This window comes from Passer montanus, unplaced genomic scaffold, assembly GCF_014805655.1.
Source record: "Passer montanus isolate IOZ18808 unplaced genomic scaffold, ASM1480565v1 scaffold8, whole genome shotgun sequence".
Lineage (NCBI taxonomy): Eukaryota > Metazoa > Chordata > Aves > Passeriformes > Passeridae > Passer > Passer montanus.
Window position 1 is genome coordinate 2,657,057 of NW_024373256.1, and position 12,456 is coordinate 2,669,512.

A 12,456-nucleotide genomic window follows, 5' to 3' on the forward strand; every position below is an offset into this window, starting at 1 on the left:
GGGAGATGTTCCCCTTGTCATGGACAAGCATCCCCATCAGCTGTCCTGCAGGTGGACTCTTCCTCCTCCCCACATTTTCCTTACATGGATCTGGAAGCCGTAGTTCCTCTGAACTGGGTACTCAGTGACATCGTAGCACGTGGATAAATCGATTTCTCCATCCAGGTCAGCTGCCTGCAGAGGGAAGAGGTAAAATAAGCCACAAAGCTTTGCAGCCCCAAAGCATGGTGGGGCTTTCAGGGAAGCACAGCAGGCCCCTGAGAAGCACAAAGCCCTGAGGGGGCCCCAGGACTTCGGAATCTGGGAATGGGAGCACTGAGGGAGGCAGGATCCATTTGGGAGCACCAGGAGCTGCCTTGTAATGGGTTAAACACAGACAGAAGACACTTACCTCCTCTGCCACTGAATCCCGAAGCACAGCAGGCCCCTGAGAAGCACAAAGCCCTGAGGGGGCCCCAGGAGCTGCCCTGTAAAGGGCTGAACACAGACAGAAGACACTTACTTCCTCTGCCACTGAATCCCTGTAGTATCTCAGGCTCTGGTCAGTCAGCACAAACCAGTGCTTCTTCCACTAGGAAACAACAAAGATGGAGCAGTTACAATCCTGCTCCTTCCCCACCAGCATATTCATGGCTGCTTGTCACAGGTTGACCAGCAGAGCTGCCCTGGAGGCAGCTCGATGCCTGTCCCTCCCAGCTCCACCCATGGCCACTCCATGGGAAAGGGGAGACCCAAACAGGCAGCAGTGCAAGGGACAGTGATGGTTTGCTGCCACCCTGTAAAGTACCAGCTGCTGCATGTGACAGTGACACCACGAGAGCCACGGGGCAGTCACAGCCTCCACTGCAAGATGAGGCTTTTAGGGACTGCACTTAAAGCCTTTTTAGCACAAAAAAGGTGGTAGAACATTCATGTTTTATCTACGCTGCCTATAAATTGAGTTGGGAGTCTATTCCTGGCCCTTGCTCTATACAAATCTGCCTCCTGAATGCTTCCAGCACAGGCTCACCCGAGGCAGCTTTCAGTCAATCAAGCACTTGCTCCAGCTGCCAATTCCCCTCTGGCTGTCTATGGATGTGTCCTTGGACCTAGGGGTACCCACAGCAGAGCCTGGGCCACCCACAGCCACAGGCAAATTGCCCTCATTTTCCCTGACAGCTGAGTAAGAGGGAAGAAAATCCAGGGAAGGGGTGGTTTGCAAACAGCCAGGGCCATCCACGCTGCCTCAGCATCAGTGCCCACTCCTAAGGCTCCAATAGAGCAGAACATCCTGCATCCCTTTGGGAACTGGCAGCAGGAAAGTGGCACCAGCTGCTTCCCTCAGAGCCATTTATTTATTTATTTATTTATTTGTTGCCATTTCCCTGGCACTCAGGAGACTTTACCTGAGCCTCATTTCTGACACCAAAGAGGTCGCTGGGTCGCAAGGGAGACGAGAGTAATAAATAGGGAACAGGAACATGAAACCAGTGCTGCCATCCAAGCTGCCCTGCCTCCCTGGAAACCCACAACATGATATCCACCTTTGAAACCTCCCCAGGACAGAGCAACAGCAATTCCCACTTCAAGAGAAGCCCAACACTGATCTACCCAGGACACTGGGGCTCCATCAGAACTGCGACTTCCCCATGTGCAGCCAGCACAGGATGTTAGAGTGAGCTGCCAGAAACCAGGACTGACCACAGCACCAAACACTGAAATGAAGGGCAGAGCTTTCTCCTGACTCACCTGCCCATCCTCATACTGCTTTGTCAACCAGCCCTTCTTGAAGTTCAGCAGGTCAGGCTGGAAGAAAGGAGAGAGGGATCAGGAGAGGGAAGAAGTGTCTGCGGCCAGAAGGCAACAGCAGCGAGTTGATAAAACCCAGCAGAGCAATGAAAGAGACCAAAAACAGTTAAATTCACAGAATCATGGAATAGTTTGGGTTAGAAGGGCCTTTTAAAGGTCATCTACCCCAAGCTGAATCATTACACTGCATGGTGGCTCAGTGTTTGCTCCCAGGAGGAATGGAGACCTCTGCACAGTTTATTCAGGCTGTTCCCTTCCTACCATTTCTCCTGCAATATCCTACTGCTACACCAGCATTACAGAGAAAGGATAAACAAGGAATTAGCAAGACTTCAGACAGTTTTACTCTCTATTATATATTATGAAAGAAAAATGATGTGCTATTGATGCAAAGCTGCAGGGTTTAAAACAGGCTGAGTTCCCAAGGCTGGAAATACAGGGAATCTGAGCTCTGCACCACCCAAATGACACCTGCTTTTCCCTCCAATGTGGGTGCAGGGGGATGTTGAATTCCTGAAGAAAGCAAGCAGGACAGCGTGGGATAACTGCTGCCAGCCCCTCCTCCCAGCCCTGCCTGTGTGCAGGGAAGGATGTGGTGGAAATGCTTTCACTCCCCTGAGGCTGAGCTCCTCCAGCTGCTCCACGTGCTGCAGAGTGGAGGAGGAAAACACAGCAGTGTGTGAAATCCAGCTGCAGCAGCTGAAATGGGCTACAGCAAAGGCAGCAATGGAAATTGGGTCTGGGAGCCTATTCAATCAAACCCATGGGGCAGCACATCACACATCTGAGTGATCCTGTGGTGGTGGGAACCCAGTCCTGCTCCACAAAAACACAGGGGAAAGTAAAGTATTGAATTATGGAATGTTTGGGGTTGGAAGGAACAGTAAAATCACCCTGTTCCAACCCCCTGCCATGGGCAAGGACACCTTCCACTATACCAGACTGCTCCAAACTTGTCTAACCTGGCCTTGAACACTTCCAGAGATGGGGCAGCCACAGCTTCCCTGGGCAACCTGTGCCAGGGCTTCACCACCCTCTCAGGGAAGAATTTCTTCCTAATATGTAATCTAAACCTGCATGACTTTCTTCCCTTCACTAGATAATGTGCATTGCCACTTCATATGCACTTCTTGCATTTTTTATTCCCACCAAGAATTTAAAAATCACTCTTGTGGCTGTGCAAGTCTACAGGAAAAGCTCCAGAAACATCAAGCTACTGCATTTTTCTGATAAGTCCTTGAATAGAAGCTGTCCATCCACAAAAAATGCAACTTGTATTTACAGTAGCTCTGTAATCTATTTGAGAGATTAGCAAGTGTATTTATTTTGTCCCTACATAAGGGTGATGAGGGAGAGGAGAGTACTTTGTGTTTATTCTGTACTGTTTGCCTCCAGGTCTGGTGAGCATTTGAAATATGCAAAGGGAGGAAAGCTCAGGAGGGAAGGTTCAGCCCTTCCTTGCAGCCTTCATCCCACTCACACCCACTTCCAACTGCATAAACATCAAGGAAATGGCATTAGAAAATGGGGACATGTGTTTGCTCAGCCTGGTCTGTGTCCCTGCCCCTGGCAGGGGAGTTGGAACAAGATGATCTTTAAGGTCCCTTCCATCCCAAACCATTCTGGGATTCTGTGATCCTATGAAAATACCACAGTTGTAACACAGCAGCTGGTCCAAGTCCAGAAACTGGACTGACTCTCTGCTGAGCTGGAAATGCCCTGCTGCAGCCTCTGCTGGGGACACCATGGGGCAAAGAGGGGCTCTGGCCAGCTGAGGTGACCTCAGAACTTCTAGGGTGACCTACAGCATAAGTGTCTGACACATCACATAAAACACTGAGGAAATGGGGTATTCCAGGGGAAAATAACCAGAGCAGGGTCTGCTTCCCAAGCTGCTGCTGAACTTTAAGGAAAAGTGCTCCTCACAGAAGATTGAGTTTTAATTTCTGCAACAGGCAAAAAGTGTGGCCCTTCTCCAGCTGAGCCTCTGAGACTTTCAGCACTGGTCACACCTGACTGAGGTCCCTGAACCTGCTCCAATTCTATGTGCTGGCTGTGAGGAAAGCAGCAACAGTCCAGTTTTTGTGGGACCTTCTGGGAAGAGCCTCTCACATCCTTCCCCAAGGCAGGGGACACTCCCCTGGTGGCTCACCGTCATAGAGGACTCCGTGGACCTTCTGTCCAGTGACTTTGCCCGGCGGTGTGGGGACAGAGGTGACGCAGACACGTCCAGGATGGAGCCCACGGCTGCTCCTTCACAAGTGAAGTCCTGTGTGAACAGCATTAGCCCAGATCAGTGCAGGAACTAGGACAGAGTCCTGCTCTCTTGGCTCATGGCACAAAAATCTGCTTTATTTAAGGGGCATCTCGGGCTCAGAACAAGTGTCATTTCCTTGGCAATACATTTTTTGTCCTTTCAGGCACTAATTTGTTCCCATTATACCCAAGCATATCTGGGACTGTCAAACACGTTTCTTTTGTTACTTCACCCTATCCTGATGTGTCCTGCCATGCCAGAGCTGAAGTTTCCCTTTGTATTATGAAGAAAGAAGAGACAGCCTGATTTTCCACTCCAATCTACACCTGGCCAAGGGAGCAGAGCAGGAAAATTCGCAAACACTGAACACACACAGCGGTTCAGCTCCTGCAGGAGCTGCCTGCAACTCCAAATCCACATCCATGGACAAACCCTGCTGCTAAACCCTCTGTCCTGGGCTGCAGGATTGCAGGTTTTATCTTCCAGGATTCCTTGGCTGAGCACCTCACCCGTTTCCGTGGGAACACCCTCTTCTCACTCCTGCCCTGCCGCGTCTCGCTGGACGGGGCGCTCGTTTCCATGTGCTCCGCGTTCTCAATATCCAGCGCCTCGAATTTCTCAATCACCTGGGATCTCCTGGAAAACAGGGACAAAAGGGAAAGCAGAGATGCTTTAAATACAAGAGCAGAGACTGCGTGGAGCTGTACAACCCCACAAGTTTAAGGTCACAGATTGCTCAACCCAGAGTTCATGCACACCTGGCTTTGGGTCTCTGTTTCTCTGTGAGCTCCAGCATGGCCAAATCCGGGGTAAAAACTCTGATCTGACATTATTTTACCCACAAAGTGGGGAAAAACCTCACATTATTCAGCTCTGCACCTAGCATCTTCAGTAATTAGAAACCTCTCACAAAACCAGCAATCATTTTTTATTTGTGACTTTTACAGCCCCTTGGGAAGTTGGGATTATGGAGCAGCTTTGGCTTAAGCTTTGCCTCTGCCCTCTAGCACTGGGGCTCTCCATTGCACCCCAGACCCCTGACACGTCACACCAAGCTGGTGTGCAGAGGTAATGGGTGGCACTGGGTCCCCAAGTGTTTTCACTGCAACAGGAACCCTCTGAAAACTCAACCCCACATGGGGAAGAACTACAAAATTGCATTGAGTAGGGGCTGTCCATAGATGCCCCCAGACCACAGTTCTGGCTCACAGGATGCACCAGCTGAAAGGGCCTGGGGAGATGAGGAGCACCCTGTACCATGGCAGGGAACTCCCTGCAGAATCTGGGGCCTTTCCCTCCTCTTAACTGGGCTGAAAATCCAGTCTGGACATCAGGAGGCATGACCTGGGCTCTCAGACACTGCCCTGGTGGCCCATTGCACTGTGGCACTTGTGGCTCTGAGGATGGAGGACTATGAAGAAATGTGGATGGAGCAGGAGCCAACCTTGGATCAAACCCAAATGGGATTCTCTTAAGGACAAGCAAACAGGTAGAATTAGAAGTGCTGTTTCAACATGAGAAGCTGCTTGCTGACCCACAGGAGAGGAATTTACAAAAAACCTACTTGTGTCTAAGTTTGCATTTCCAGGGGTTCAGAAAAGTATCAGCCTCAGGTCTTCAATCACAAACTGGGAATATACAGCAACAACCCACCACCAGCATATGCCAGCTGTGCTCTGAGCTGTGAGGCTTAAAGTTCCACTTCAAACCTCCCCAAAAAGCTCTGTCCAGGTGGTTTCTTGACACAAAATTTGGACCCACATGTGCCACATCTAAACTTGGGGCTGCTTGCTCTGTGTGAGCCTCTGATGTGCATGAAAATCACAATGGCAACCACATGAGGGATAACAGGTTATCCAAAATAAAAACATTTTTAACACTTCCCACAAAGAGGAACAGCAGGTTAAGGGTTCAAAAAACCATGAGATGTTCAGTTTTCAACCAATATTTGCACTAAAATCTATAAATGAGACAACCAGTGTGAGCACATCCCATCCCCTGGGGGGCTGGGGCCCCCCACTGCTGCTCAGAGCCAGGCTGCCAGGACACAACAAAAGAGGAAGGGACAAAATTGGTAGGGAGGACATTGCTTTGTAAATTTAAAGATCTTTGATGCTTTTAGGGGACATCTGCTCAGCCCCTGCTGAACAGTTTGCAAACTGGGAGTGGGTAGATCTCAGGCTCGTGCAGAGCTCCCGATTTCCCTGGGATGTTCTGCTCATGAGAAGCCTGACATAGGCCAGGCTCTGGAGCATTAATTCACGTTCTGTGTTCACTGACAGAGAGGGAATTGTTTTGGAGTCATTCTTTTAACCCTTTTTATACTGGGCCAGCCTTCTCTGAGTCTCAGTTGAGGAGGGAAGAAAAGGTCCATGAATTAACATTGTCTGTGTCCTATTAGGTGAAGGTCTGAAGAAAAACAAATCAAGAGGAAAAAAAAAAAAAGAACAAAAACCCAACCAAAAAAAAACCCATAAAAACAAAATCAAAAGCAGGTTGATTTCTCATGAAAAAGGGGCTGCACCACCAGGTTGTTCTACGGCTTGAGATTGAGATGAGATGGTAGCGAAGCAGGCGAGGTAAAGGTGGACACGTCACACAGCAACACAGCAGGAGAAGGTGGAGAGCAACAAGACCTGGAAGAAAACAAGGCTGGAAAATGAATGAACAGAAGAGGAAATTATATATCTGCATCTACATACAAAACAAAATCAAAATCATTCCAGTCATTCATCATCGAAAAAGGGAGGAGAAAAATAAATCACTGCAACCAAATCACAGCCCCAAGGGTTAATATCATCCAGATTACAGGAAAGAATCTTTTTTTTTCCCATTAGATCAACATTTCAGAGAGGTTACTGCCAGAGATCCTGGAGGGCCGGGGAAGGAAGGGCTCTCCTCCCCTCCCCACGTGTGGATAGAGCTGCTCCCTCTGCACAGCTCTGGGTGGACAAAACAAGGCTGGGACAGGTAGGAAGAAGCTTTTTAAAAGCTGCGGTGCATTTAGTGCTTTTCAGCTACAAAAGCTCATCCCAAGGAATTCCTTGGCCATGCAGGCTGTTAATCTTTTCCAGGCCACTAAACCCAGGCTGCAGATCTCAGCTGTTAGTGGAGGGGGTGTGCAGTGGGAAGGAAAGCTCAAAAGACCAGGATGAGTTGTTATTAAACTGATTTTCTTTGATTGGAAGAAAGGTCTTTTATTTTTATTGGATTCATTCTTATTTAGCATCAAGAAAGATAGTGAGTGTGAGGAAAAGGAAGAGGCATTTTCCAAGAGGTCCACTAGAATGATGAGGATAGTTTTATGAGAAAAAAACCAGACTGTATTTGGGAAAGCAGGAGCTCCTCTGTATGGGGAGAAGCAGAATTCAGAGCAGAGCTTTACACCTCAAGAAACTCCAGAGAAGGAATTTGAGCGAGAAAAGTCTTTTAAGCAATTTCAGGCAATTCTGCTATTAATTGATGCTAGAAATACACCTCAGCCCCTGACCACAATCCTACAGCAGATGTGGCTGACACCACAGTGAACTCTTGCCAGTGTGAGAAGAACATCAGGTCAGCTGGGAAAGCTGTGGTTTTACAGGCTGCACCCTGGAATTGTGCACAAATACCAAGTTTGTCAAACAGAAATCCTGAGATGTGCAGGGATTTATCCCTGCAGCTGCAGAGTCCCTCTGGGATAGGGGGATTGCTGTCTAAGGACATTCCTGCAGCTCTTTTCAGCTGTGATATTTGTGTGCAACACCTCCAGATTCATCCATTGGGTTTCCAAAGTGCTGCCCTGCCCTTCTGCCCCAGGGATGGGTCTGAGAGGAGAGACTGGAGATGGCTCCACCTCTCTGGCCTCAATCCCTGTCCCCCAGCCCAGTGTGACATCCTGGTGGGTGCTGCAGCCCTGTCCTGCCACGTGCCAGCAGAGGGAACTCGCACTCTGCTGCTCTGCCAAAATCGTGGAGATTATCTCCTGTTTCCTGATTCTGAGTGGCTGCAAGCTCAGACATCTGCATGGAGGCAGAGTCAGGTATAAATGGTCAGCACAGAAAATTCCTGGACTTAAATCATGTAATATTTCTTGTGATAAGGAAACAGGATGAGAAGCCTTGACAAATGGCTTTATCTGGAGCAAAGCCTGCAGGTGTGGCACTCAGGATGCAATACTGGGTACCTGAAATAATTCCTTTTCATCCACAGCTCTGACACTTGCACTGATTTACACACAAAAAAATGGGAGGAAGAGCTGAAAATACCAACAGGATCTGAGTGAGTTCATTTGGCTGCACTGAAGGGCAGATCTGCACGATGCCTGGCTGATGCCCGTGGGGTTGGCATGGGACAAGTGTTCCCAGACATGTTAGTGGGTTACTGAGAAAGATTATTACAAATGGTGTTAAACCAGGGGGAAAAGCCAACCCCACAGCGTGGAAATGAGTTATTGTATCTGCCCAACCTCAAACAGCACAGTCTGAGCTCGGAGGAGAAAAATGAGAGGGACATGGGGACTAAGTAAACTCAAGTTAAAAAGCAGCCAAGCCAAGCTGAGCAGGGTGCTGGGGAATGTTAATTCTCTGGTGCAACACTGGACAGTGTCTCTGTGCCCTGTTGAGCCCACTGAGCCCCAACATGGCTGTCCTCCACCCACACCACCTGCATGGCCAATTCCCAGGTTACCAGAGGAGAAAACAAACATGCCCATCCCTGAACACCCACTGAGCCATCCCTGCTCATGGCAAATTCCTCCAGCACCATGGGCTGCGATCCACGGCCAAACCCTCTGGCAGGTGGGGACCCCTCCTCCTTCTCTCTGCCATCACCCCCTTCCCAAAAGCTGGACCAGGTTCAGCCCCGTGGGCAGCAAGACCCCAGTGCCTGGTGCAGCTCCTGCTCCTCTCCCTGCACCCTGATAAAAGCCCTGGGCTGACTCAGGGGAATTGCTGCCAATACTGATAAAGCAAAAATACTGTTAACAGCCCGAGCCAGGCTGGGAAAAACAGACTTTCCCTGGGAAAAGGCACCCACCAGCAGGCAATGAGTGGAGCTGACATTATAAAAGGACAGACTCTGGCAGCAGTGTCCTCTCCCAGGCCCTGTTATCTGTTATAATTCTGCTCCCCAGTTCTGTGCAGGATGATCCCAGTGCTGCAGGACAGCCCAGGGCAAGGGACTGTTGGAGGAATGCACTGCTCTGTCATGCTGGGGACAGACACTGGCCAGGGCATCCTGTGCAAGCAAACGCAGCAGGGACACAATGTCACCCACAGGCAGCACCAGCTCAGCCTGAAAGCCAGAGCCATCAGCCTTTTCTCAGCCCTGTCCCCAGGAAGGATGGCCAAGGTGGTATCCTCCTCCTCCATCCTGGGGAAAAGCCAATTCCCAAGGCAGACAAAGCCAAACCCAAGCTTTCCTCATTTATTCCCAGTCCAGCACTCCCTGCACACACTCTGAGCCAGGTTTGGGATCCTCCTGCTGACTGATGGCACCAGCACAAGGCTGTGCTGCACACCCCAGCCCTGCTCCCAGCCCTCGGAAGCAAGTCTGGAAAACAGTCCTTTAGGGGCTGGGAAGGAGCAGAGGAGAAGCTCCTACTGAAACTGTGCGAGAGAGAACATGCCCGGAGGAGAACCAGGGCAGGAAAATCAGACTGGCAGGCAGCCCTCTCGCCCAGGGCCTGTCTCCCAGTTTGCTCCACTGCCCTCACTGCACAAATGTGTCTCTCCCAGGGCGAGTGGAGCCCATCCTTGGCCTCGCCCAGAGGGCACCCGGCGTGCGCTGTGGATGCCCTCCCCATCCTCCTCCACACTAAGCTGTTCTGCAGCCTGCTGAGCCCTGCCTTGGCACTGCACCCGCCTCTCCCTCCTCTCCCAGATTAATGCTGTGACATTTTGAAACCTCTCTCAGCTCATTAGGCAGTTGCGTAAGGCACCTGGCACTAATGCCACTAGGAGAGCTAACCTAATTAATGGTGCTGGCTGCCAGCATGTGCCGTGCCGGGAGGGGCTGGCAGGGTGGGCATCCAACAGCCCCCAACACCAGGGCAGGTTTAGATGAAATACCAGGAGTAAATTCTTCCCTGTGATGGTGGTGAAGCACTGGCACAGGTTGCCCAGAGAAGCTGTGGCTGCCCCATCCCTGGCAGTGCCCAAGGACAGGTTGGATGGGGCTTGGAGCAACCTGGGATAGTGGAAGGTGTCCCTACCTATGGCAGAGGATTGAACTGGATGAACTTTAAGGTCCCTTCCAACCCAAATCATTCTATAACCCCAGAGCAGCCAGGCAGGGTGACGCCTGCCCACTACCACTATTAAAGACATCCCACCACCTGGGCACCCTTAACTGAAAAACAAAGAAGCTCCACCCAGCAAATTCCACCTGCTCCATCCAGGCTGCGCTGGGAACGCAACCTCACTGCTGCTGGAAGCATGCAAGGAGATGAGCCACTCATCCCTTACCTTCTCTCATTCCCAAAGAGCCGGGCCACTTCTTCTCTCCCAGGGCTACGAGCCCGGGTTCTCCGCTCTAGCCGCTTCCTCTCCACCTGGAAGGCCTCACGATTACTGATCCTAATGGCCTTGGGAACGTCGGCCAGGGTGGTGTACTGCCGGCTGGCTTTAAAAGAAAGGGGACGCCCCGATTTCTCAGCTCCCCTTCCTACATCTCTGTTGTTGGAGTCCTTGTGCATGGGGCAACTGCTCTTCGAGTCCAAGGAGTTCAGAGAGAAGCTGTGAATCATTCGGTCGCCTGATCGGATACCTGGGGAAGGAAAGGGCTGGGCATGCTCCTGTGAGGGCGATTTGGGATAACTGTACCTGTTGTTCGGGGTGCTGGGGCTGGGCGGGCTTGGTGGGGGTGGCAGTTGCTGCTCTTCCAGCTTCGAGTCTTGTTTGGTCTTCTCCAAGGAGAAGTACCCGCTCTCGACGCGCGTCTTGCGCCCGCAGTCTATCCGGTCTCCGTTCATGGAGCTCTCCTCTAAGGGACAGAGAAGTCACCGTGCTTGGTTTCAAGTCTAAGTTCTGCTTTTAAGAAAGAAACACCCTGATTCCACCCAGGACAAGGGCAGGTGTGAGAGCAAAGCTGGTCTGGGCACCAGCCCCAAGCAGTGCTACACCCTGCACCCTTGGCTTTTCCACCCTGAACAGCCCTCATGCCCATGGAGATGGTGGGATAGTCTGCAGGGAACTGGGAATGCTGATCCAACCCTTGGGCTAGGTTTGTAGAGGTGAAAGATCTGAATTTTCAAACCATGAAATGGGCAGCTCTGCATCCATTTCCATCCCTGTCCTTCCCAGCCTGGCAGCAACCGCAGCTCCACGGGTGCAAGGCAATGGACACCTCAGCCATCCCCATCTCTCACCTTCTTTGCTGTCCAGCACGGGGTCCTTCAGGGAGCTGGCAGCCCCAGCTGGGCCCTGCATGGGGCTCTGGGCTGGGCCAATGCCACTGCCCCCATCTGCTTGGTCTTTGCCCCTCATTTCTTCCTGCCAGAGCGTGGACTTGGTGGCAGGGACCTTCTCAGCACTGGGAATGTTGCTGCTGGTCACAGCCATCTTAGCAGGACCAGGCTCCTAAAAAAAAAAGTTGACACAGGAAGTTAGAGAGTTTGAGAGCTCCACACTCAGGGTCCCCAAGGGCTTGGCCCCAATGGGTGAGCTCCACATAGCTTAAGTGCTGCCCATGACACGTCACAGCAGGACAGGGATGGGACAGTGACATGTGTCAGTGCTTTATGCCCTTTTAAAACATTCCCCATCATCTTCAGTGCTTCTCTGCTAACAAGAAGCTCTGGAGCCCATCAGATGATGGATGATGCACCTTTGGTGGCCACAGCCTGGCCAGCCCAGGTTCAGAATGTGACCCAGATGAGGCAGCAGCTTTCCCAACTCCTTCCTTGGCTTTGTTCATTAGCAGATGTTTTGCTGTTGTCATATTAAACTTCTGCATTCACAGATTATTTTTCTTAAAGCCACCCATAAATCAATGACAATTAACTCCCCTTTGGATTGTGGGAAGTCTTCCAGCTGCTTGTTCCCTTTCCATGGAGCAGGGAGGAATATAGGAGTGCATGGACTGGCAAATGAAGTCTGGGAACAAGGGCTGCAAAGAGCATCTTCTCTATCCCCTCCTCCCACATCAGGTGGGTTTTAGCCCTGCACCTCCATTGGCATTTGCAGGGCTGTGCCAGAGCCACCAGGGATCTCCCAGGGAGTGCATCCTGGCTCCACACACAGCCATGACAAGCAGCAAATGACCTCAATTTAAAAAAAAATCCCCTTGGGAAAATTCACACTAAAGGAATGCAGTGTTGGAGGTAAATGATCCAGAGTTCACGGGCATCCTGCTCAAGGGGACCCTGCTCAAACAGAGGATCAGGCCAATCTCCAAGGTCCCTTATACTCTCCTTCATTGATCCAAGCCCA

At 50.9% G+C, this 12,456-nt stretch overlaps 1 protein-coding gene across 9 annotated transcripts in view; it reads right to left on the minus strand.

Moving 5' to 3' along the window:
- LOC120513241 (myosin phosphatase Rho interacting protein) overlaps positions 1 to 12,456 on the minus strand; it is a 73,192-nt gene that overhangs the window by 25,339 nt on the left and 35,397 nt on the right. For 4 of the 9 annotated variants that reach the window (XM_039732442.1, XM_039732438.1, XM_039732440.1 and 1 more), the window contains exons 6-13: positions 11,394 to 11,604; positions 10,849 to 11,008; positions 10,492 to 10,761; positions 4,555 to 4,681; positions 3,941 to 4,057; positions 1,729 to 1,785; positions 503 to 571; positions 85 to 174 (exon numbers count right to left, since the gene is read on the minus strand). In XM_039732442.1, coding sequence (XP_039588376.1) covers positions 85 to 174; positions 503 to 571; positions 1,729 to 1,785; positions 3,941 to 4,057; positions 4,555 to 4,681; positions 10,492 to 10,761; positions 10,849 to 11,008; positions 11,394 to 11,604 — 1,101 coding nt within the window. Of the gene's footprint in view, positions 1 to 84; positions 175 to 502; positions 572 to 1,728; positions 1,786 to 3,940; positions 4,058 to 4,554; positions 4,682 to 10,491; positions 11,009 to 11,393; positions 11,605 to 12,456 lie in introns of all 9 variants that reach the window. The other 5 variants (XM_039732443.1, XM_039732444.1, XM_039732445.1 and 2 more) reach the window with 3 other exon arrangements.